The 24,609-nt window shown below is 44.7% G+C and overlaps 1 protein-coding gene across 1 annotated transcript in view; it reads left to right on the top strand.

Moving 5' to 3' along the window:
* The window catches only part of washc4 (WASH complex subunit 4), a 161,082-nt gene that overhangs the window by 117,687 nt on the left and 18,786 nt on the right, over positions 1–24,609 (top strand). Inside the window, exons 9-22 of the mRNA XM_070896769.1 lie at positions 2,673–2,780; positions 3,388–3,534; positions 3,767–3,846; positions 3,932–4,037; positions 6,309–6,425; positions 7,212–7,380; positions 7,486–7,640; positions 8,079–8,153; positions 8,254–8,358; positions 11,995–12,129; positions 12,766–12,874; positions 18,643–18,709; positions 18,795–18,881; positions 19,223–19,370. Of these exons, the coding sequence (XP_070752870.1) occupies positions 2,673–2,780; positions 3,388–3,534; positions 3,767–3,846; positions 3,932–4,037; positions 6,309–6,425; positions 7,212–7,380; positions 7,486–7,640; positions 8,079–8,153; positions 8,254–8,358; positions 11,995–12,129; positions 12,766–12,874; positions 18,643–18,709; positions 18,795–18,881; positions 19,223–19,370 (1,608 nt within the window). The remainder of the gene's footprint in view (positions 1–2,672; positions 2,781–3,387; positions 3,535–3,766; positions 3,847–3,931; positions 4,038–6,308; positions 6,426–7,211; positions 7,381–7,485; positions 7,641–8,078; positions 8,154–8,253; positions 8,359–11,994; positions 12,130–12,765; positions 12,875–18,642; positions 18,710–18,794; positions 18,882–19,222; positions 19,371–24,609) is intronic.

Genomic DNA, 24,609 nt, shown 5'->3' with positions numbered 1-24,609 from the left:
CCTGATGTGTCGCAGTATTCGAAGCTCGAACTCCAGCTCATCAACTCTGAGCCGAAGTTCCTTGAGCCGCCAACACTTACTGCAGATGTGGTCGCCGTGGATCACACTGGTGCCCACCAGCTCCCACATACTACAGCTGCAGCACATCACCCGCCCTGCCATCTCCATTGTATTTTATTTAACTCATTTGGTTTTCAAGTTTTTAAATATCACTCAATTATCTATTTATGGTTTTTAATCTATAATCACTGCTCATAATTTAAACCAATGCCCTAGTTTTAGAGAGAGAGAGAGAGAGAGATACTCACCAACCAGTCACTTACTGGCTTTCCTGTGGCATCACACTTTGATTTTTTTCCCCTCACTGGTCCATTAGCTCTTGCTCCCAGCTAGCTGCTTTTACCCCCGACACCGCTGCTCCTCTGCTCTTGCTGGAATCCAAACTGAGCATCAGTGAGCAGGTTATTGGTGAGCAAGTGCCACTTGATAGCACTGTCGACGACACCTTCCATCACTTTGCTGATGACTGAGAGTAGACTGATGGGGCGGTAATTAGTCGGATTGAATTTGTCCTGCTTTTTGTTGACAGCATATACCTGGGCAGTTTTCCACATTGTTGGGTAGGTGCAGTAACTGTACTGGAACAGCTTGGCTAGAGGTGCGGCTAGTTCTGGAGCACGTCTTCATTACGACAGCGGCGATGTTGTCAGGGCCCATAGTCTTTGCTATATCCAGTGCACTCAGCCGATTCTTGATATAACATGGATTGAATTGGCTGAAGACTGGCTTCTGTGATGGTGGGGACCTCAGGAGGAGGTCGATATGGATCATCCACTCGGCACTTCTGGCTGAAGATGGTTGTAAACGCTTCAGTCTTGTCTTTTGCATTCGTCTGCTGGGCTCCGCCATCATTGAGGATGGGGATATTCATAGAACCTCCTCCTCCTGTTAGTTGTTTAATTGTCCACCACCATTCACGACTGGATGTGGCAGGTCTGCAGAGCTTTGATTTGATTTGTTGATTGTGGGATCGCTTAGCTCTGTCTATAGCATGCTGTTTCCACTGTTTGACAACTCATTTTTAGATACGCCTGGTGCTGCTCCTGGCATGCTCTTCTACACCTCATTGAATCAGGGTTGGTCTCCTGGCTTGATGGTAATGGTATGCCGAACCATGAGGTTACAGATTGTGGTGGAATACAATTCTGCTGCTGATGGTCCACAGCACCTCATGGATACCTGGTTTTGAGCTGCTAGATCTGTTCTGAATGTATCCCATTTAGCACGGTGGTAGTGCTGGAATACACGATGGAGGGTGTCCTCAGAGTAAAGATGGGTCTTTATCTCCAAGAACTGTGTGGTGGTCACTGCTAGCAATGCTGTCATGGACAGATGCATCTGCAACAAGTAGATTGGTGAGGATGAGTTCAAGTAATTTTTTTTCCTTGTGTTGGTGTTCTCACCACCTGCTGCAGGACCAGTCTGGCAGCTATGTCCTTCAGGACTCAGCCAGCTTGGTCAGTAGTGGCGCTACCGAGCCACTCTTGATGATGGACATTGGATCCCAACCCAGAGTACATTCTGTGCCCTTACTACTCTGTGCTTCTTCCAAGTGATATTCTACATGGAGGAGTACTGATTCATCAGCTGAGGGAAGGCGGTATAAGGTTTCCTTGCCCATCCTTGACCTAAAGCCATGGGACTTCATGGGGTCTGGTGTCGATGTTGAGGACTCCCAGGACCACTCCCTCCCGACTGTATACCACTGTGCCGCCACCCCTGGTAGGTCTGTCCTGCCGGTGGGACAGGAGATACTCAGGGAAGGTGATGGATGAGTCTGGGACATTGGCTGAAAGGTATGATTCTGTGAGTATGACTATCTTAGACTCTTGCTTGACATGTCTGTGGGACATCTCTTTTAATTTTGGCACAGTTCACAGATGTTTGTGAGGAGGACTTTGTAGGGTTGACTGAGTTCCCACAAGACCTCCGATTTAAAATTCTCATCCATGTGTTGAAATTTCTCAATGGTCACACCCTTCTCTATCTCTCTAACCTGCAGCCCTACAACCCTCTTTATTCCCTCTTCCCTGAAATCTCCTCTTCAGTATCTGGCCATTTGTGCATGCCCATCTTCCTTTGCTCCACCATTAGCAGCCATGCCTTCATCCAGCTAGGCCCCACACTCTGGAACTCCCCCTCCTCCCCCCCCCCCCCCCCTCCAAACCCTCTCCAGCTACCTCTCCTTCTTTGAGACCCCATAAAACCCCTCATAACATTTACTCTTTTGACTTGGCATCCATTTTGTTCTGATTCTGCCTCTGTGAAGCACCTTGGGATGTTTTTGTTTGTGAAAGGTGCTATATAAATGCAAGTTGTAAAGTATTCCTCAGGAGAAGTGCTTTGGCTCTTCATATAGTACCTGTTGCAAATTGGGAGTTTCCGGTGTATCAACCATCAAGAACCAGTTAGTAGGTATGGCAGTATATGGTTAGACAACAACTGTTTCAAGAGAGAATTGAAATATTTTATAAAATGCTTTTGTTGACAATTTGTATTTTTAAGGTAGTACATCAATTCTTCTCTAGTTAAAGCATGTAAGATACAATATATTTTTCATGGGTTTGTGGCTGTTACAATAAATCATATTCAGCATTTTAATTTTTCTCTAGGCAATTGAACACACTGCCCATAGGAGGACTATGGTTATAGCGGATTCTGTGTGTCATATTGCTCAACATCTTCAGCATCAAGCCCTTCATTCTATATCCATTGCTAAGGTTTGTACATTGCGTTTTTCAGTTTCTGTGTGTGTATGTTGTCAGTGACGGGTTATCATTAGACTGAGGACTGTGCGGTGACTGTATGAGAGATCAGTGCCTTTCCTTCATTGTTTCAGCTGTCAATCGTTCTGATGCATTTTTGTTATCAAAATGGTAACTTCTGACCTGTGAGGTGGTCATTTGCAAACACTGAGCATCACTTGGTTTTCAATGTGGTGGGGAAGGGCATCGAAGGGGAAACTTGCAGCTGTAACTACCAGCATGAAGCTTTAATTAAAGAACTGTGGCTGTAGATATAGTGGGTAAAACACAACTACAGCTTTGTTTTGAGCTTAAGCTTAAATACTCCTTTAAATGGGATCACTTTTACAATTGTTGGACTGGAAACAAATGGCTGCAGTGATCACATTAAAAATGATCGTGTGTTTGAGCCCTTGTAAGTGCAAAAGTGAGTGTTCACTCCACATAAAATGGTTTCCCTGCTGTAATAAATGCACATTTTGTTGCCTGTGCTAGCTGGCTATCAATGTAGTATCACAATTTTTAGATTCCAGGAACAGCAGCTTGATCATTTGGAAAATAGTTGATCATATTATTCCCTCAGAAAAGAGTGATATCTGACAAGAAGTACAGTGAGCGACGCTTGGATGTGCTGTCAGCCCTCGTGTTGGCTGAAAATGCTCTCAATGGACCTAGTACCAAAGAGCGCAGACTGGTCGTGGCACTCGCGTTGAGTGTGGGCACCCAGATGGTAAGCATAATGTCTTGTATCTTATGATCTTGTGTAATGCAAACTGTAGCAATTACGTGCTGAATATTAGTTTAATAGTGTTATGAAACATTATTCAGTATATTAAAAGTAACATGGTTCTGTAGTACTTGTTTAAAAACCTGAATATTGTAACCTTTAAATCCTGCTATGGGTTGCTGTTCACTCTCTCCTAATCTGACAAATGCTGTCTTTCTCATTTTGGCTCCTGAAGAAAACATTCCGAGATGAAGAGTTACTGCTGTTGCAAGTAGTGCTGAAGAAGTTGGACCTGATCAGTGAGCTGAGGGAGCGGTGAGTGAAGCAGAGAGAAAGGATTCACATTATAATCCACTCTGGGCTAAGCAGCAGCCTTTTAACATTTTGATTCATTTTGCAGGATACAAGTACTGTGCAACTGCAACTTCTTGTACTGGCATCGAACCATTTTCCCCATCTACTTGGATGATGTTTATGACAATGCTGTAGATTTTGCAAGAGTACATGTAAGAGCTGCAAATGATATTGATATTTATATAACTGGGCTGTTTGGACTAGTGACCATTACAGGATTCATATCAATCGACAGTTATCTGTTTCACTTATCTGTATATTGAATGAGGTATGCATATAATGGACATCATCCAGGAGTGTAGTGGCTATGTTACTGGACTAGAAATCCAGCGAATGTGAGTTCAAATCTCTCACTGGCAATTTGACAATTTGAATTACGTTTATAATGTAACAAAAATAGAAAACAAAGCTGATGTCATGAAGCTGTTGGATTGTTTAGAAAATCCATCTGGTTCACTAATGCCCTTCAGAGATGGAAATCTGCTGTCCTTATGCATTCTGGCCTATATGTGACTCCAGACCCACATGAACGTGGTTGACTCTTAACTGCCCTCTGAAGTGACCTAGCAAAACATTCAGTTGTATTAAAACGGCTACATAGAGTAAGGTGAGCCATCACCACCTTCTCGGGGCAACTAGGATTGGGCAATATTTGCCGGACTTGTCAGCATCGCTTGCATAATGAATAATTAAAAAACAATGTTGGAAGCTGCATGCATGTTACATATGATGCATATTTAAAAGGGGAAGTATATTCCACCAAATTTACACAATTGTAAATATTATAGAATATTGGAACACTGCAGTGTGTTTGTGGTATTAATTGCTGGGTAAAGACGGTGTGAGGACAAATTGTCTGACACAGCATGAATAGAGCATGGCTTGTGGGCAATGATCTTCATTTGTGATGTCACTGCAATAGAAAGCTATGATGTCACGTCGGGGCATTGGCCCAAGCTGTCTCTAACGGGCCGCTTTATCATATCCCGTGTGTGCATGTCGAACACAAGATACTGCTACATCAATGTGCTTTCCTACTGAACTATTTTGAAAGAGAGTTTTAATATAAAATTCTTCCTTCAAGATGTAATGCATTGTACAAACCTGACTCTTAAAACCAAGCATTTAAAATATTTGTGCTGAAATCTTTATCAGTATTGAAGTAGAGCACTTAAAGTCCTTTTGATTTTTGCATTAAACGTCAGTTTCTCGAAATGTCAGATGCGGACAAGCAATCATGCTGATGTAAACATAGAAAATAGGTGCAGGAGTAGGCCATTCAGCCCTTCGAGCCTGCACCACCATTCAATAAGATCATGGCTGATCATTCACCTCCGTACCCCTTTTCTGCTTTCTCTCCATATCCCTTGATCCCTTTAGCCATAAGGGCCATATCTAACTCCCTCTTGAATATATCCAATGAACTGGCATCAACAACTCTCTGCGGCAGGGAATTCCACAGGTTAACAACTCTGAGTGAAGAAGTTTCTCCTCATCTCAGTCCTAAATGGCTTACCCCTTATCCTTAGACTGTGTACCCTGGTTCTGGACTTCCCCAACATCGGGAACATTCTTCTGGCATCTAACCTGTCCTGTCCCGTCAGAATTTTATATGTTTCTATGAGATCCCCTCTCATCCTTCTAAACTCCAGTGAATATAGGCCCAGTTGATCCAGCCTCTCCTCATAAGTCAGTCCTGCCATCCTGGTGAACCTTTGCTGCACTCCCTCAATAGCAAGAACGTCCTTCCTCAGATTAGGAGACCAAAACTGAACACAATATTCCAGGTGAGGCCTCACCAAGGCCCTATACAACTGCAGTAAGACCTCCCTGCTCCTATACTCAAATCCCCTAGCTATGAAGGCCAACATACCATTTGCCGCCTTAACCTCCTGCTGCACCTATATGCCAACTTTCAATGGCTGATGTACCATGACACCCAGGTCTCGTTGCACCTCCCCTTTTCCTAATCTGTCACCATTCAGATAATCTGTCTTTGTGTTTTTGCCCTCAAAGTGGATAACCTCACATTTATCCACATTATATTGCATCTGCCATGCATTTGCCCACTCACCTAACCTGTCCAAATCACCCTGCAGCCTCTTAGCGTAATTACAAAGCAAAGATTGTCTGAGCTACTCTCCCTCCCACACTCTCCCTAAATTGGCCTCAACTTTAAGAACTGAAGTCCTGTTCTTTTTCATATAGCGGTAAAAAAACATCATTAGTATTTCTTGAATCATCTCCTTCATGATTAAATGAAGTTGAGTGGAAAGTTGATTTGGAAATAAGCTGTTAGAATGGCGTAGATTCTATATATATTCTGTGTATAATATGCTGGAGAGGTACATTGAGACACTGCTGATGATGTACTTGGTTATAAAATGTTAATGCTTGTTTTGCATGGTTTGATATTTCACTAGTACATGTTTAGTGCTTTGAGGGATTGTGTACCGCCCATGATGCATGCAAGACATCTGGAATCTACCCAAGTGTTGCTGGAGTGCTTTGATGAAGAAATCATGGATGTGCTAAATGAGGTAAATGAGGCGTTGCTGTTTTAATTATTTGCAGCGTGTATTTGAAATGCGTTGTCCTGGTTCAAAATTTAAGCTAACTCAGGTCTGCATCTCTATTTCAGTCTGAAACACAGGCCTTGTCTTAAGAAATCGGGAATTGAAAAGCTTCCAAGATTTGCTTAGATTTCCTCCAATAAGACTTTAATGTTTTAAAATGACCTGTAATTTGTGTGCATGTTGGGATGGTCACATCCTTACAACTCTTTAGCAACTCTGGATGAGTTTAAGGTGCTATCAGTGAAGTATAAATGTGCCATTAAAATCGATGTGGTTGTGTTTTATTAGTCCCTCTTTGCCAGGTGAAGAATAAGCGTGCTCATGCTGCACAGTTAGGCTGTGGTTTTCATGGCAGGCCGAAGGAAATGTGGCTCCATTTACCCCCAATTGCATGCAGCGTTTCCATGGCAGTGTGGGGCTCTGACAGCCTGCCATTGTACTGGAGTGTGAGGGGTTGTTGTGGTGCGGCTGAGATTTTTATGTTAGACAGGGTTCTGGTTCTACAATCTAGTTTTATAATTTGTAAAGTTCTCCAGCAGGGGAAGGTTACAGTTTCACTTGTTTTTAGCTTCCTTTAAGCAAGGAATGACTGAATTAATGTTTCTTGATGCTGCCTGAATCAAAGCCATTCAGAAAAGCTTCACACATTAAATGTTTTATAATGTGTCTGTAAAGCTGTTGAAGAATTATTGTTTTCTTTATTGCATTCCTCCTGGGTCCCTCATCCTCCCTTCTCTCCTTCCCCAATAGCACCTTTTGGATAAGCTGTGTAAGGAGATTGAGAAGGACCTGCGACTGTCTGTGCATACACATTTAAAATTAGATGATCGAAATCCATTCAGAGTTGGCATCAAAGACTTGACCGATTTCTTCTCTATCAAACCAATACGTTTCTTTAACCGATTCATTGACGTCAAAGGTTAGCTCCTGTTCAGATTTCAGCTTGTTCAATGTTAAACATCACATTGTGCAGTTGGTAACAGATAATGTCAAATTAAAAATAATTTTCACAAATGTTTAACAGCATATGTAACTCACTATCTGGACAAGACTTTCTATAACCTGACAACAGTGGCTATTCATGACTGGGCCACCTATAGTGAAATGAGAAACCTAGCAACCCAGCGCTACAGCCTCTCGATGACCGAAGCACACCTTCCCAGCCAGACCCTGGAACAGGTAAGTGCCAAGCTGCTTTTTAGTATGTGGCATTTACCAGGACTGCTTTGTAATGATGAACGGGGAGAAGTATGGCTGATTGGGATTTGGCACAACATGAACCCTAGTGCTGAATCATAGCACTCCTACTCCCAGCGAAACCAAGCGTTACATTCTCATTTATCTTTTTGAATTCATTATTGCAGTTTAATGTTGATAGAAACATAGAAAATAGGTGCAGGAGTAGGCCATTCGGCCCTTCGAGCCTGCACCGCCATTCAATGAGTTCATGGCTGAACATGCAACTTCAGTACCCCATTCCTGCTTTCTCGCCATACCCCTTGATATATTGATTAATGTTTACCATTACAATGTAACTATTTACCAGACAATTAGTTAGTGCAAGGCAATTGCAGCATTCTTTTCTAATGTTATTTTTATTGTTTAAATTGTTTGCAGGGGTTAGATGTTCTGGAGATAATGCGAAATATCCATGTGTTTGTTTCAAGGTATCTCTACAATCTCAACAACCAGGTACATTTTTAGGAATTGATAGCGCAGATTTTTGTGACGCATAATTAGGAGAAACTTTGTCAGAATGAAGTTTGAAATTCTGTTTCATTACATGTTACAGATCTTCATTGAGCGCACAAGCAACAATAAACACCTGAATACAATCAACATTAGGCATGTCGCAAACTCAATCCGTACGCATGGAACAGGCATTATGAACACAACAGTAAGTGTCCTTCATACCGGGATGAATTGTTAAAGAAATTTGCAAAAGAATGGGTAACTGGTTGGGCGGTGTCACAAAAGCTGATCAATGAACATGTGTGTGATGTGCACAGTAGAACTGACGTTGAAGTCACTGGGCTGTGAGAAAGATATCTCCATTGTTCCCCTCTCTCTCACAGTTTAACCCTTCAACTTTCTCATGGCTTTCTCCCATTGTTAGTGGTAATTGTGTATGGAGACATGCGTAGAATAACACCGACGTTTCAACATGGGAACAGGCCATTTGGCCCAACCAGTCCATGTTGGTGTTCACCCTCCATGAGCTTGTACTTCCTTACTCGCCCTCTTCCCATAGAAACATAGAAAATAGGTGCAGGAGTAGGCAATTCGGCCCTTCGAGCCTGCACCACCATTCAGTAAGATCATGGCTGATCCTTTCCTCAGTACGCCTTTCCTGCTTTCTCTCCATACCCCTTGATCCCCTTAGCCGTAAGAGCCATATCTAACTCCCTCTTGAATATATCCAATGAACTGGCATCAACAACTCTCTGCGGCAGGGAATTCCACAGGTTAACAACTCTCGGAGTGAAGAAGTTTCTCCTCATCTCAGTCCTAAATGGCCTACCCCTTATCCTAAGACCGTCTCCCCTGGTTCTGGACTTCCCCAACATCGGGAACATTCTTCCCGCATCTAACCTGTCCAGTCCCGTCAGAATCTTATACGTTTCTATGAGATCCCCTCTCATCCTAAAGGCCCAGTTGATCCAGTCTCTCCTCATATGACAGTCCAGCCATCCCTGGAATTAGTCTGGTGAACCTTCGCTGCACTCCCTCAATAGCAAGAATGTCCTTCCTCAGAGTAGGAGACCAAAACTGAACACAATATTCCAGGTGAGGCCTCACTAAGACCCTGTACAAGTGCAGTAAGACCTCCCTTCTCCTATACTCAAATCCCCTATCTATGAAGGCCAACATATCATTTGCCTTCTTCACCGCCTGCTGTACCTGCATGCCAACCTTCAATGACTGACGAACCACGACACCCAGGTCTAGTTGCACCTCCCTTTTTCCTAATCTGCCGCCATTCAGATAATATTCTGCCTTCGTGTTTTTGTCCCCAAAATGGATAACCTCACATTTATCCACATTATACTGCATCTGCCATGCATTTTCCCATTCACCTAACCTGTCCAAGTCACCCTGCAGCCTCTTAGTGTCCCCCTCACAGCTCACCACCACCCAGTTTAGTGTCATCTGCAAACTTGGAGATATTACACTCAATTCCTTCATCCAAATCGTTAATGTATATTGTAAAGAGCTGGGGTCCCAGCACTGAGCCCTGCGGCACTCCACTAGTCACTGCCTCCCATTCTGAAAAGGACCCGTTTATCCCGACTCTCTGCTTCCTGTCTGCCAACCAGTCAGTACATTATCCCCAATAACATGTGCTTTGATTTTGCACACCAATCTCTTGTGCGGGACCTTGTCAAAAGCCTTTTGAAAGTCCAAATACACCACATCCACTGGTTCTCCCTTGTCCACTCTGCTAGTTACATCCTCCAAAAATTCCAGAAGATTTGTCAAGCATGATTTCCCTTTCAATAAATCCATGCTGACTTGGTCCTATCCTGTTATTGCTTTCCAAATGTGCTGTTATTTCATCTTTAATAATTTATTCCAACATTTTCCCCACTACTGATGTCAGGCTAATTGGTCTATAATTACCTGCTTTCTCTCTCCCTCCTTTTTTAAAAAGTGGTGTTACATTAGCTACCCTCCAGTCCATAGGAACTGATCCAGAGTCAATAGAATGTTGGAAAATGGTCACCAATTCATTCACTATTTCTAGGGCCACTTCCTTAAGTACTCTGGGATGCAGACTATCGGGCCCCGGGGATTTATCGGCCTTCAATCCCATCAATTTCCCTAAAACAATTTCCTGCCTAATAAGGATATCCTTCAGTTCCTCCTTCTCACTAGACCCTCGGTCCCCTAGTACTTCTGGAAGGTTATTTGTGTCTTCCTTCGTATCCCTTCAACCCCTTTCCCTTCATCCACCTCTCCAATTTAACCTGAAATGTTGCCCTAGTGTCTGCCTCCGCCACTAACGAAGTGAATTCCTCAACTTTACAACTCTTTGAAGAAGTCTCTCCTGCCCTCTATTCTAAATCTCATATTTAATTTTGTATCTGTGGCCCCTCGTTGGCTACCCAATGTCTGGAAACAGTCTCCTATCTACCCTGTCCCATCCTTTCCTAATTATCATATTGCCCTGTAATCTGCATTCTAATGAAAGAACACCATATTTTTTGTTTTTTTGTATTTGCTCATACCAGGCAGCTTCCGAGCTAATCTGAGTTGCACCGTCTCTAAAGTCTGAATATCCTTCCTCTAATGTGGAGACTAATACTGCATATAATATTCAACGGAGGTCTTATATGGGCTCATCATTACCTCTTGGCTTTTATACTCTATACCTCTGGAGGTGAAGGCTAGAATTCCAGGAGCAGTTTTTAACCGGCTTATCAGTCTAAGGTACTGCTTTTAATGTCCTATCAATCTGCACCAAATCCCCTCTGCTGATCCACAGCCCCGAGCCTGCTTCCATTACAGTACAATTACTGCTGGTATTTGCTTCACTAGAATATATCACTTCACCGAATTCCACCTTCCACTTTTTAACCCATTCCCCAATCTTATCAGTGTCCCTTTGCAGTTACGTTTGACCTTGTAAAGAATTAACTATCTCTCCTATTTTGGTACCATCTGCAAATTTGGATACCACACTCTCTAAGGTAGGGCTACCAACTCTCACGCTTTCGGCTGGATTCTACTGGAATTGGGTGATTGGTCTCCCGGGCGCTGCTGTTGGCGACTCAGGAGGACTGGTCCTTGTGTGCGCGGTTTGCATATCACAGTACCCCGGCTATCGTGGCTTGCAACCCGTTCACCTTGTCTGATCCCGGTTGGTTCCCCAGCTATTTGGAAACACAGCTTCATTGCTGGCTGTGAGGATGGTGGCATCAGGGTCAGCAAAATTGTCTGGATTGAGGGAGGGAGAGAGAGAGAAACACAAACTGTGGGAGAGAGAGAGAAACACAAACTGGGAAAGGAGGGCAAGAGAGAAATAAAAACAGTGGGGGAGAGAGAGAAACTGAGGGGGGTGGGGAAGAGTGGACCGGAGGAGCGGGGGGGGGGGGGAGGAGAGGAGAGGGGACCGGGGGGTGGGGGGGGAGGGGAGAGGAGAGGGGACCGAGGGGGGCGAGGGAGAGGGGACCCGAGGGGGAGAGGGGACCCGGGGGGGGGGAGAGGAGACCCGGGGGGGGGGGGGGGAGAGGGGACCCGGGGGAGGGGGGGGACCCGGAGGGGGCACTGACCGAGAGCGGGAGAGACACCCAGAGGGTTGGCGGGTAGGGGAGGGGGGTGGCGGATGGTGAGTGTGTGCGCCTGGGTTTTGGGGGGGGGGGGGGGCGCCACCAGCACAGACTGGTATCAGATGCACCACAACTGGATCCAAAAAGGAGCTATTTGTCACTGCACTCTGTCGCTTCACTGAGTTGAATGATTGTGAAACTTAACATTCAAAGTTGTTATGTTGATGTCCCAAACTGCTGTGTCCTTACGATTTTTGTTGCAGGTCAATTTCACCTACCAGTTTCTGAGGAAAAAGTTTTATATTTTCAGCCAATTCATGTATGATGAGCACATCAAGTCACGACTAATCAAAGACATTCGATTCTTTAAGGAGACAAAAGACCAAAATGATCAAAAGGTAGCTGTGGTTATTGTGTGCTGTGGCCTTTAATCAGCACTTTGAATGGGTCACGATGTAGGTTGTGTTTAGGCAGGTGATCAGTTCGTGTGTCCGTTGTAAGCCCATTCGCAGTGCTAAATGGACAGTGTTCCGATCTCAACATCTCATTAAAAACAGTCTCTCTCCTGTGGGGAGAAATCCCTGGGGGTAAGGGTGGGGGTGGGGAGGGGGGGAGATATGCCCTGGGGGTGAGGGGGGGGGTGAGGGGAGATATGTCCTGGGGGGGAGGGGGGGTGAGGGGAGATATGCCCTGGGGGGGAGGGGGGGTGAGGGGAGATATGCCCTGGGGGTGAGGGTGGGTGGGTGGGGAGAATATGCCCCGGGGGGTGGGGGGAGAGAATGCCCCGGGGGGGCAGGGGGTGGGGGGAGAAAGAGACATGCCCCGGGTGGTGGAGGAGAGCGGAGAAATGTAGAGCAAAAAATAACAGAATAGTGCGACCACAGGCCCCCATTTGCAGTTGCCGGAGGAATGGCTGAAATTGTGGAATCTGATGTGTGAAACCAGTAAAAGGGTGACTTACTGACTCGATTGTTGGCTTTGCTCCTCGATTCAATCACACTTTAGTGAGATGAAGCAACTTATTCTGTTCACAGTATCCTTTTGAACGTGCAGACAAGTTTAATCGAGGCATCAGAAAACTTGGGCTAACTCCAGAGGGACAGAGTTACCTCGACCAGTTCAGGCAGCTTATTAGCCAGATCGGTAAGTGACTGCAGATCTTCGAATGCAGTGTAAACCAATACTATTTCCGGGCTCCTCTTGTGTTTCTAGATAGAGATTGTGATTTACTGATATTGCTGAAAGATGCTCAGTCCTGTTGTGCTGATGGAAATGTGGATTTGGGCCTTGGTGAAGGGGATGATGATGTCTGTAGGAGATTATGTTGAATTTAAAAACTAAAAGTTTTACGTGGAACAGGTGTCTAGAAAGCGGAAGAGGGGATGGGGAGTGGCGCTCCTGCGACAACCCTATTTGAGATGAATGGAGCCGGGAATGAAGCGGGTGACAGCCTGGTGTATATGTACCGGTACTACGCCTGCTGATGCATTGGCCCACAATAATCGGCAGATATTCTAGTCACAAAGTTCTAAAAAAATAGTAACTTAGTTACTTCAGTCGTAAAATCCAACTAATGCTGAGGGATGAGCTGATGGAGGTCTTTAGGATTAGGGTTTGATAGGATCGTCGTACAGATGTTTCCACTTGCTGGCAAGACCAGAACTCTAGGCCATGAATACAAGATCGTCACTAACAAATCCAATAAGGAGAAAGTTCTTTACCAGGAGAATGGTGAGAATGTGGAACTCACTACCACAGGGAATAGTTCAGGAGAGCAGCATAGATACATTTAAGGGGAAGCTAGATAAACAAATGAGGGAGAAAGCAATAGAAAGACACGCGATAGGGTGGCATGGGAAGAGGCTCATGTGGAGCAGAAACACCGGCACTAACCAGTTACAAACATAGAAAAATAGGTTCAGGAGTAGGCTATTCGGCCCTTCGAGCCTGCACCACCATTCAATAAGATCATGGCTGATCATTCCCTCAGTACCCCTTTCCTGCTTTCTCTCCATACCCCTTGATTCCCTTAACCGTAAGAGCCATATCTAACTCCCTCTTGAATATATCCAGTGAACTGGCATCAACAACTCTGCGGCAGGGAATTCCACAGGTTAACAACTCTCGTGAGTGAAGAAGTTTCTCCTCATCTGTCCTAAATGGCCTACCCCTTATCCCAAGACTATGTCCCATGGTTCTGGACTTCCCCAACATTGGGAACATTCTTCCTGCATCTAACCTGTCCGGTCCCATCAGAATCTTCTGTTTCTATGAGATACATAAGAACATAAGAATTAGGAACAGGAGTAGGCCATCTAGCCCCTCGAGCCTGCTCCGCCTTTCAACAAGATCATGGCTGATCTGGCCGTGGACTCAGCTCCACTTACCTGCCCGTTCCCCGTAACCCTTAATTCCCTTATTGGTTAAAAATCTATCTATCTGTGACTTGAATACATTCAATGAGCTAGCCTCAACTGCTTCCTTGGGCAGAGAATTCCACAGATTCACAACCCTCTGGGAGAAGAAATTCCTTCTCACCTCGGTTTTAAATTGGCTCCCCCGTATTTTGAGGCTGTGCCCCCTAGTTCTAGTCTCCCCGACCAGTGGAAACAACCTCTCTGCCTCTATCTTGTCTATCCCTTTCATTATTTTAAATATTCCCCTCTCATCCTTCTAAACTCCAGTGAATAAAGGCCCAGTTGATATAGTCTCTCCTCATATGACAGCCCAGCCATCCCTGGAATCAGTCTGTTGAACCTTCGTTGCACTCCCTCAATAGCAAGAACGTCCTTCCTCAGACTAGGAGACCAAAACTGAACACAATATTCCAGCTGAGGCCTCAATAAGGCCCTGTACAACTGCAGTAAGACCTCCCTGCTCCTATATTCAAATGCCCTAGCTATGAAGGCCAACATACCATTTGCCGCCTTCACCGCCTGCTGTACCTGCGTGCCCACTTTCAGTGACTGATAAGCCATGACACCCAGGTCTCGTTGCACCTCCCCTTTTCCTATTCAGATAATATTCTGCCTTGGTGTTTTTGCCCCCAAAATGGATAATCTCACATTTATCCACATTATACTGCATCTGCCATGCATTTGCCCACTCACCGAACCTGTCCAAGTCACCCTGCAGCCTCTTGGCGTCCTCCTCACAGCTCACACCGCCACCCAGTTTAGTGTCATCTGCAAACTTGGAGATATTACACTCAATTCCTTCATCCAAATCGTTAATGTATATTGTAAAGAGCTGGGGTCCCAGCACTGAGCCCTGCGGCACTCCACTAGTCACTGCCTGCCATTCTGAAAAGGACCCGTTTATCCCGACTCTCTGCTTCCTGTCTGCCAACCAGTTCCCTATCCACGTCAGTATATTACCCCCAATATCATGTGCTTTGACTTTGCACAACAGTCTCTTGTGCGGGACCTTGTCAAAAGCCTTCTGAAAGTCCAAATACACCACATCCACTGGTTCTCCCTTGTCCACTCTGCTCGTTGCATCCTCAAAAAATTCCAGAAGATTCGTCGAGCGTGATTTCCCTTTCATAAATCCATGCTGACTTGGTCCCATCCTGTCACCGCTTTCCAAATGCGCTGCTATTTCGTCCTTCATGATCGATTCCAACATTTTCCCAACATTTCAAGCTAAGTTCTATAATTACCCGTTTTCTCCCTCCGTCCTGTTTTAAAAAGTGGTGTTACTTTAGCTACCCTCCAGTCTATAGGAACTGATCCAGATTCGATAGACTGTTGGAAAATGATCACCAATGCATCCACTATTTCTAGGGCCACTTCCTTGAGCACTCTGGGATGCAGACTATCAGGCTCCGGGGATTTATCGGCCTTCAATCCCATCAATTTCCCTAACACAATTTCCCGCCTAATAAGGATATCCTTCAGTTCCTCCTTCTCACTAGACCCACTGTCCCCTAGTACCTTCGGAAGGTTATTTGTATCTTCTTTCGTGAAGACAGAACCGAGGTATTGGTTCAATTGGTCTGCCATTTCTTTGTTCCCCATTATAATTTCACCTGAATCCGACTGCAATCCGTTTGTCTTCACTAATCTTTTTCTCTTCACATATTTATAGAAGCTTTTGCAGTCAGTTTTTATATTCCCTGCAAGTTTCCACTCGTACTCTATTTTCCCCCTCTTAATTAAACCCTTAGTCCTCCTCTGTTGAATTCTAAATTTCTCCCAGTCCTCAGATTTGTTGCTTTTTCTAGCTAATTTATATGTCTCTTCCTTGGCTTTAACACTATCCTTAATTTCCTTTGTTAGCCATGGTTGAGCCACCTTCCCAGTTTTTATTTACTCCAGACAGGGATGTACAATTGCTGAAGTTCATCCATGTGATCTTATTTTGCCATAATTTCCATTGCTTATCAACGTCAACCATTTAATACTCATAGCGTCTAGTTACTTTCACACTCATACCCGAAGTTACCTTTTTATAAATTCACTTTTAATAGGAATTCTACCATATATGGTCACTTTTCCCAGGGACCTCGCACAACAAGATTGCTAATTAGTCTTTTCTCATTACACAATACCCAGTCTTGGATGGCCAGCTCCCTAGTTGGATCCTCGACATATTGGTCTAGAAAACCATCCCTAATACACTCCAGGAAATCCTCCTCCACCGCATTGCTACCAGTTTGGTTAGCCCAATCAATGTGTAGATTAAAGTCGCCCATAATTACTGCTGTACCTTTATTGCACACATCCCTTACTACTTGCTTGATGCTGTCCCCAACCTCACTACTACTATTTGGTGGTCTATACACAACACCCACTCGCGTTTTCAGCCCTTTGGCATTCCGCAGCTGACCCTTAGCGATTCCACATCATCCAAGCTAATGTCCTTCCTTACAATTGCATTGATTTCATCTTTAACCAGCAACGCCACCCTGCCTCCTTTTCCTTTCTGTCTATCCTTCCTGAATGTTGAATACCCCTGGAGCCATGTCTCCGTGATGCCAATCACATCGTATCCGCTAACTGCTATCTGCACAGTTAATTCGTCCACCTTATTCCGAATACTCCTCGCATTGAGGCACAGAGCCTCCAGGCTTGTTTTTTTAACACACTTTGCCCCTTTAGAATTTTGCTGTAATGTGGCCCTTTTTGTTTTTTGCCTTGGGTTTCTCTGCCCTCCACTTTTACTATTCTCCTTTCTATATTTTGCTTCTGCCTGCTTTTTATTTCCCCCTGTCTCCCTGCAGAGGTTCCCATCCCCCTGCCATATTCGTTTAACTCCTCCCCAATAGCACTAGCAAACACTCCACTAAGGACATTGGTTCCGGTCCTGCCCAGGTGTAGATCGTCCGGTTTGTACTGGTCCCACCTCCCCCAGAACCGGTTCCAATGTCCCAGGAATTTGAATCGCTCCCTTCTGCACCACTCCTCAAGCCACGTATTCATCTGAGCTATCCTGCGATTCCTACTCTGACTAGCACGTGGCACTGGTAGCAATCCTGAGATTATTACTTTTGAGGTCCTACTTTTAAATTTAGCTCCTAGCTCCCTAAATTTGCCTCGTAGGACCTCATCCCGTTTTTTACCTATGCGCACCACGACAACTGGCTGATCACCCTCCCTTTTCAGAATGTCCTGCACCCGCTCCGAGACATCCTTGACCCTTGCACCAGGGAGGCAACATACCATCCTGGAGTCTCAGTTGCGGCCGCAGAAATGCCTATCTATTCCCCTTACAATTGAATCCCCTATCACTATCGCTCTCCCACTCTTTTTCTTGCCCTCCTGTGCAGCAGAGCTGGCCACGGTGCCATGAACTTGGCTGCTGCTGCTCCCCCCTGATGAGTACTCAACAGTACTCAAAGCGGTGTATCTGTTTTGCAGGGGGATGACCGCAGGGGACCCTTGCACTACCTTCCTTGCCCTGCTCTTCCTGTTGGTCTTCATTCCCTATCTGGCTGTGTACTCTTTCCCTGCGGTAAGACCAACTCACTAAACATGCTATTCACGTTATTCTCAGCATCGTGCATGCTCCAGAGTGAATCCACCCGCAGCTCCAATTCCGCAACGCGGTTTGTCAAGAGCTGGAGGCAGATACATTTTCCGCACACGTAGTCGGCAGGGACACCGGAGGCGTCCCTGATTTCCCACATATTACAGGAGGAGCATAACATGTGTCTGAGCTCTCCTGCTTTGACTTAACCCTTAGATACACTTAAATTGGCAACAACAGTGCTAAAAGTTACTCACTGATATAGAAGAGAAAAAAGAATAACTACTTACCAATCACTTACCCCCTTGGCTGTGACGTCACCTTTCTATTTCTTTCTAATTCTTTTTTGCCCTCTCCCTGTAGCTGCACTGGCACGCACCTCCCGACTGCCGCCCCGTTGGGCCATTTATAGGCCTCTCGCCGACCCCGGACCCACGCACCTCCCGACTGCCGCCCCGTTGGGCCATTTATAGGCCTCTCGCCGACCCCGGACCCACGCACCTCCCGACTGCCGCCCCGTTGGGCCATTTATAGGCCTCTCGCCGACCCCGGACCCACGCACCTCCCGACTGCCGCCCCGTTGGGCCATTTATAGGCCTCTCGCCGACCCCGGACCCACGCACCTCCCGACTGCCGCCCCGTTGGCCATTTATAGGCCTCTCGCCAACCCCGGACTCATGCCTCTCGCTGACGCAGTTGGCCAGAATGGCCTGTTTCTGTGCAATGCATTCTATGTAATGTGTGCTCTGCATAGGCTTGATTTTGCTAGTTGAGTACTGTTCATGTGTGGAAAAACAAACTGGTTGTTTAGTTAACCCAGAAGTGTTTATGTCCTGATGAGAATATAAATAATGGAATGCTGTTCCCTTGCTACGAGAGAGTATGTGATGTTTGTAGAATAGCTGAATGCTTTGTTCTCCAATCAATGGTTTTCCTTTCAGGGAATGCAATGGGCTATGTGCGGATGATTCGGTCTGGAGGCCTGCATTGTTGCAGTAATGCAATAAGGTAATGTTTCATTGCAAAAGTACATACAACTGTCCAACCTTGGCACATGCAGCACTGAGCTTATAGTGAATCAATTCTGGTTTAGGTTTGTTCCAGACTTGGAGGATATTGTGAACTTTGAGGAGCTTGTGAAAGAAGAAGGACTTTCAGAAGAAACACAAACAGCTGCCAGGTAACGTTAGCAGGCACGTGCTGCGGTTAAAGTCACAGCTTACCCGAGAGAGGTAGTATCAAACCAAGTACATCTACTGAATCAACCGTCTACGTTAATCAGCATCACGCATTCACTTTCTTTTATTTTCTAATCACATTGGACAGCTGATCTGGACACAGATCGGAACCATTTCCCCACCAGAATTGTTTTTCCATTTGTATTAACCTCCTTGTTCTTTCCTCACCGGCCCGAGAAATGCTATTGTTGTCCGTTTAATATCATTCCTCATATTAAATTAAGTTGGTGTTTGCAGTGAGATCTTATTTCACCTTTCTGTCCTGCATGTTTTTCATTGTTAGACAGCTGGACTCTGTCCTTACTGATCTAACCAGAAACTCCGCAGAGGGGACTGAATACTTCAAGATGCTGGTGGAGGTATTTTCTCCTGAATTCCGAAGCTCTAAAAATATGCATCTGCGTAACTTCTATATCATTGTGCCGCCACTGGTAGGTATATCTTGCTGTTTCTGTATTACCCATGCATTTTCTGATCATCTGCTCGATGGGTTCCTGACATTTACACATGGGGAGGCATGACTGAGTGGAGACTGAAGGTGAAGCACATTTAGAGGGTGGGGAATAACTAGAATAGGGTATGTAGACGTAACTCATCCCCATCTACAGTTATATATTCTGTCCTTGTTTCTACATAGTACTTTGATTTGATATTTATAGATAAATAGCAAAATATTCCATAATTTGGGAAGCAGAGGAGTTGGTTGGTGTGTAAGTTACTGTGAACTTTAAGCAGGCCAAAGGGGTTGGGAGGTGTGAAACTAAGGTGTCACAGTGCCACCATTGGCAGGAGAGTACAATTACAGTGTGACACATTTACATAGTCAGTTACCATCATAAATGTGACCATATGAATTTCTAATGGGGATAGCTGACTGGAAGTGTGTGTAGATAGAAGATTTTTACAAATAAATTGTAGTCAGTTTAATGGTATTGAACTTCTTTGGGTCATTTTTAAATTTAACTGTGTAAAGTCAGAGCCAAGTTATAACATGAGGGCAGAACATGAGCACAGGCGTAGGCCATACAGCCCCTCGAGCCTGCTCCGCCATTCAATATCATGGCTGATCTTCGACCTCAAATCCACTTTCCCGTCCATTCCCCATATCGCTTGATTCCCCCAGAGTCCAAAAATCTATTTATCTCAGCCTTGAATATACTCAACGATTCAGCATCCACAGCCCTTTGGGATAGAGAATTCCAAAGAATCACATCCTCTGAGTGAAGAAATTCCTCCTCATCTCAGTCTTAAATGGCCGATCCCCTTATCCTGAGACTATGCCCCCTAGTTTTAGACTCTCCAACCAGTGGAAACATAAGAACATAAGAAATAGGAGCAGGAGTCAGCCATTTGGCCCCTCGAGCCCGCTCCGCCATTCAATAAGATCATGGCTGATCTGATCCTGGCCTCAACTCCATTTCCCCACCCGCTCCCCATAACCCTTGACTCCCTTCAAAAACCTGTCTATCTCCACCTTAAATATGTTCAAAGACCCAGCCTCCATAGCTCTCTGGGCAGAGAATTCCAAAGATTCACCACCTGCTGAGAGAAAGATTTCCTCCTCATATCTGTTTGAAATGGGCGGCCCCTTATTCTGAAACTATGCCCCTTAGTTCTAGATTCCCCCATAAGGGGAACCATCCTCTCTGCATCTACCCTGTCAAGCCCCCTCAGAATCTTATGTTTCAATAAGATCACCCCTCAATTTTCTAAACTCCAAGGAGTATAGGCCCAAGCTGCTCAACCTTTCCTCATGTGACAACCCCTTCATCTCAGGAATCAATCTCGTGAACCTTCTCTGAACTGCCTCCAATGCAAGTATAAATAAGAAGACCCAAATTGTACGCAGTACTCCAGGTGTGGTCTTACCAATGCCCTGTACAGTTGCAGCAAGACTTCCTTACTTTTATACTGCATTCCCCTTGCAATAAAGGCCAACATTGCATTTGCCTTCCTGATTACTTGCTGTATCTGCATAGTAACATTTTGCATTTCATGTACAAGAATCCCCAGATCCCTCTGTACTACAGCATTTTGTAATCGCTCCCCATTTAAATAATTTGCTTTTTTATTTTTCCTACCAATTTCCCACATTTTCCCACATTTTATGGTCCATCTGCCAAATTTTTGCCCACTCACTGAGCCTATCTATATGCCTTTGTAGATTCTTTGAGTCCTCCTCACAACTTGCTTTCCCACCTACCTTTGTATCATCAGCAAATTTGGCTATGTTACACTCAGTCCCTTCATCCAAGTCATTAATATAAATTGTAAATAATTGAGGCCCCAGCATTGATCCCTGTGGCACCCTACTAGTTCCAGTTTGTCAGCCTGAAAATGACCCGTTTATCCCGACTCTCTGTACTGTTAGTTAGCCAATCCTCTATCCACACTAATATATTGCCCCCAACACCGTGAGCTCTTGTGCAGCAACCTTTTATGTGGCACCTTATCGAATGCCTTCTGGAAATCCAAATACACCACATCCACTGGTTCCCCTTTATCCATCCTGCTTGTTACATCCTCAAAGAACTCCAGCAAATTTGTCAAACATGATTTCCCTTTCATAGAACCATGCTGACTCTGCTTGACTGCATTATGATTTTCTAAATGTCCTTCCTTAATGGTGGACTCCAGCATTTTTCCAATGACAGATGTTAGGTTTACTGGTCTATAGTTTCCTGCTTTCTGTTTCTTAAATAGGGGTGTTAGATTTGCGGTTTTCCAATCCGCTGGGACCTCACCCAAATTCATGGGATTTTGGTAGATTACAACCAATTCATCCACTATCTCTGCAGCCACTTCTTTTAAGACCCTAGGATGCAGGCCATCAGGTCCCATTAGTTTGCCTAGTACTTTATCTCCAGTGATGGTGATTGTTTTAAATTTCTCTCCACCCCTCCCCCCCCATAATAGCTTGTTATCAATTATTGGGAAGTTTTTAGTGTCTTCTACTGTGAAGACCGATACAAAATATGTGTTCAAAGTCTCTGCTATTTCCCATTATTAATTCTCCAGTCTGATCCTCTAAGGGACCAACATTTACTTTAGCTACTCGTTTCCTTTTTATATACCTGTAGAAGCTCTTACTGTCTGTTTTTATATTTCTTGCTAGTTTACTCTCATATGCTATCTTCTCTGTCTTTATCGTTTTTTTTAGTCATCCTTTGCTGGTTTCTAAAAATGTCCCAATCTTCTAGCCTTCTACTGTCCTTCGCAACATTGTATGCCTTTGATACCACCCTTTACTTCCTTAGTTATCCAGGGGTGGTTCATCCTCGTTATTTCTGACTGGAATAAATCTTTGCTGAGATTTATTATATTTGTTATGAAATATCTCCTTAAATAGAAACATAGAAAATAGGTGCAGGAGTAGGCCATTTGGCATCTAACCTGTCCAGTCCCGTCAGAATCGTATACGTTTCTATGAGATCCCCTCTCATCCTTCTAAACTCCAGTTTATAAAGGCCCAGTTGATCCAGTCTCTCCTCATATGTCAGTCCAGCCATCCCTGGAATCAGTCTGGTGAACCTTCGCTGCTCTCCCTCAATAGCAAGAACGTCCTTCCTCAGATTAGGAGACCAAAACTGAACACAATATTCCAGGTGAGGCCTCACCAAGGCCCTGTACAATTGCAATAAGACCTCCCTGCTCCTATACTCAAATCCCCTCGCTATGAAGGCCAACATGCCATTTGCCTTCTTTACCGCCTGCTGTACCTGTATGCCAACTTTCAATGACTGATGAAACATGACACCCAGGTCTTGTTACACCTCCCCTTTTCCTAATCTGCCACTATTCAGATAATACTCTGCCCTCGTGTTTCTGCCACCAAAGTGGATAACCTCACATTTATCCACATTATACTGCATCTGCCATGCATTGGCCCACTCACCCAACCTGTCCAAATCATCCTGCAGCCTCTTAGCATCCTCCTCACAGCTCAAACCGCCACCCAGTTTAGTGTCATCTGCAAACTTGGAGATATTACACTCTATTCCTTCATCCAAATCATTGATGTATATTGTAAATAGCTGGGGTCCCAGCACTGAGCCCTTGCCATTGCGTTTCTACCTTTTAATATATTTTCCCAGTCCACTTTAACCAACTCTGCCTTCATACTTTGTAATTATCTAGTTTTCTCACCCTCAAACTGAGTTTGAAATTCTACCATGTTATGATCATTCTTTCCTAGAGGATTCTTCACTACAAGCTCATAAATTAATCCAGACTCGTTACACATTACCAGATCTAAAATGGTTTGCTCCCTGGTTGGTTCCATAACATATTGTTCCAAGAAACCATCCTACATACACTCTATGAACTCTTCCTCAAGGTTACCATCGCCAATTTGATTTGTCCACTCAATATGAAGATTAAAATCGCCCTTTCTTGCAAGCTTCCGTTGTTTCTTGATTTATACTCTATGCTACAGTGTAGCTACTGTTTGGGGGCCTGTAGACCACTCCCACCAGTGACTTATTTCCCTTATTATTTCTTATCTCCATCCAAACTGATTCTACATCTTAATCTTCTGAGGCAATATCATTTCTTACTACTGCACCTCCTTTTCTTTTCTGTCTATTCTTACGAAATGGCAAATATCCCTGAATATTTAGTTCCCAGTCTTAGTCACCTTGCAATCACGTCTCTGTAATGGCTATCAGATCATACCCATTTATGTCTATTTGTGCTGTCAACCAATCTATCTTGTTATGAATACTTTATGCGTTCAGATATAGAGCTTTTAATTTTGTCTTGTGTGTATATGCTCTGTCCCTACTTGTCCCACTCCGGTTATCATTGCCCCTATCACTACCCTGCACATTTGCCTTCTCCTTTCTCTTTGACTTTTTCAATTTCCGCTCACTGGATCTCTCCCCCACTATTTAGTTTAAAGCCCTCTCTACAGCCCTAGTTATTCAATTCGCCAGGACACTGGTCCCAACCTGGTTCAAGTGAAGTCCATCCCAACGGAATAGCTCCCTCTTTCCCCAGTACTGGTGCCAGTACCCCATGAATCGAAACCCATTCCTCCCATACCAGTCTTTGAGCCACGCATTCACCTCTCTGATCCTATTTACCCTATGCAAATTTACTCGTGGCTCAGGTAGTAACCCAGAGATTATTACCCTTGTGGTTCTGCTTTTTAATTTAGTCCCCAGCTTTTCATACTCCCTCAGCAGAACCTCTTTCTTTGTTCTATCTATGTCGTTGGTATCTACGTGGACCACGACAACTGGATCTTCCCCCTCCAATTCCTCTCCAGTCTAGAGATGTCCTTAACCCTGGAAACACAGCCTTCGGGACTCAGGCTGTCGGCTGCAGAGGACAGTATCTATCCCCCTGACTATACTGTCCCCTACCACTACAATGCTTCTTTTTACTCGCCCCACTTGAATGGCCTCCTGTACTGTGGTCAGTACTGCACCGTGTGCATGGTGCTGGGATCAGTTTGCTCATCCTCCCTGCAGTCCTTGTGTCTACATGGAGCAAGAGCCTCGAACTTGTTGGACAAGAGCAAGAGCCGAGGCTCCTCCATCACTTTCTCCTGCGTCTCCATACCTGCCTTGCTTATAGTCACGCACTCCAGTCCATTACCATGGACTAAATTTGAATTAATTAATCTAAGGGGTGTGATTGCCTCCTGGAGCACAGCATTCAGGTAAC

The sequence above is a fragment of the Pristiophorus japonicus genome, chromosome 13, assembly GCF_044704955.1.
Source record: "Pristiophorus japonicus isolate sPriJap1 chromosome 13, sPriJap1.hap1, whole genome shotgun sequence".
In the NCBI taxonomy this organism is placed as follows: domain Eukaryota; kingdom Metazoa; phylum Chordata; class Chondrichthyes; family Pristiophoridae; genus Pristiophorus; species Pristiophorus japonicus.
Note: the sequence above shows the minus strand (reverse complement) of the source record. Positions and strands in the feature narration are given on the sequence as shown.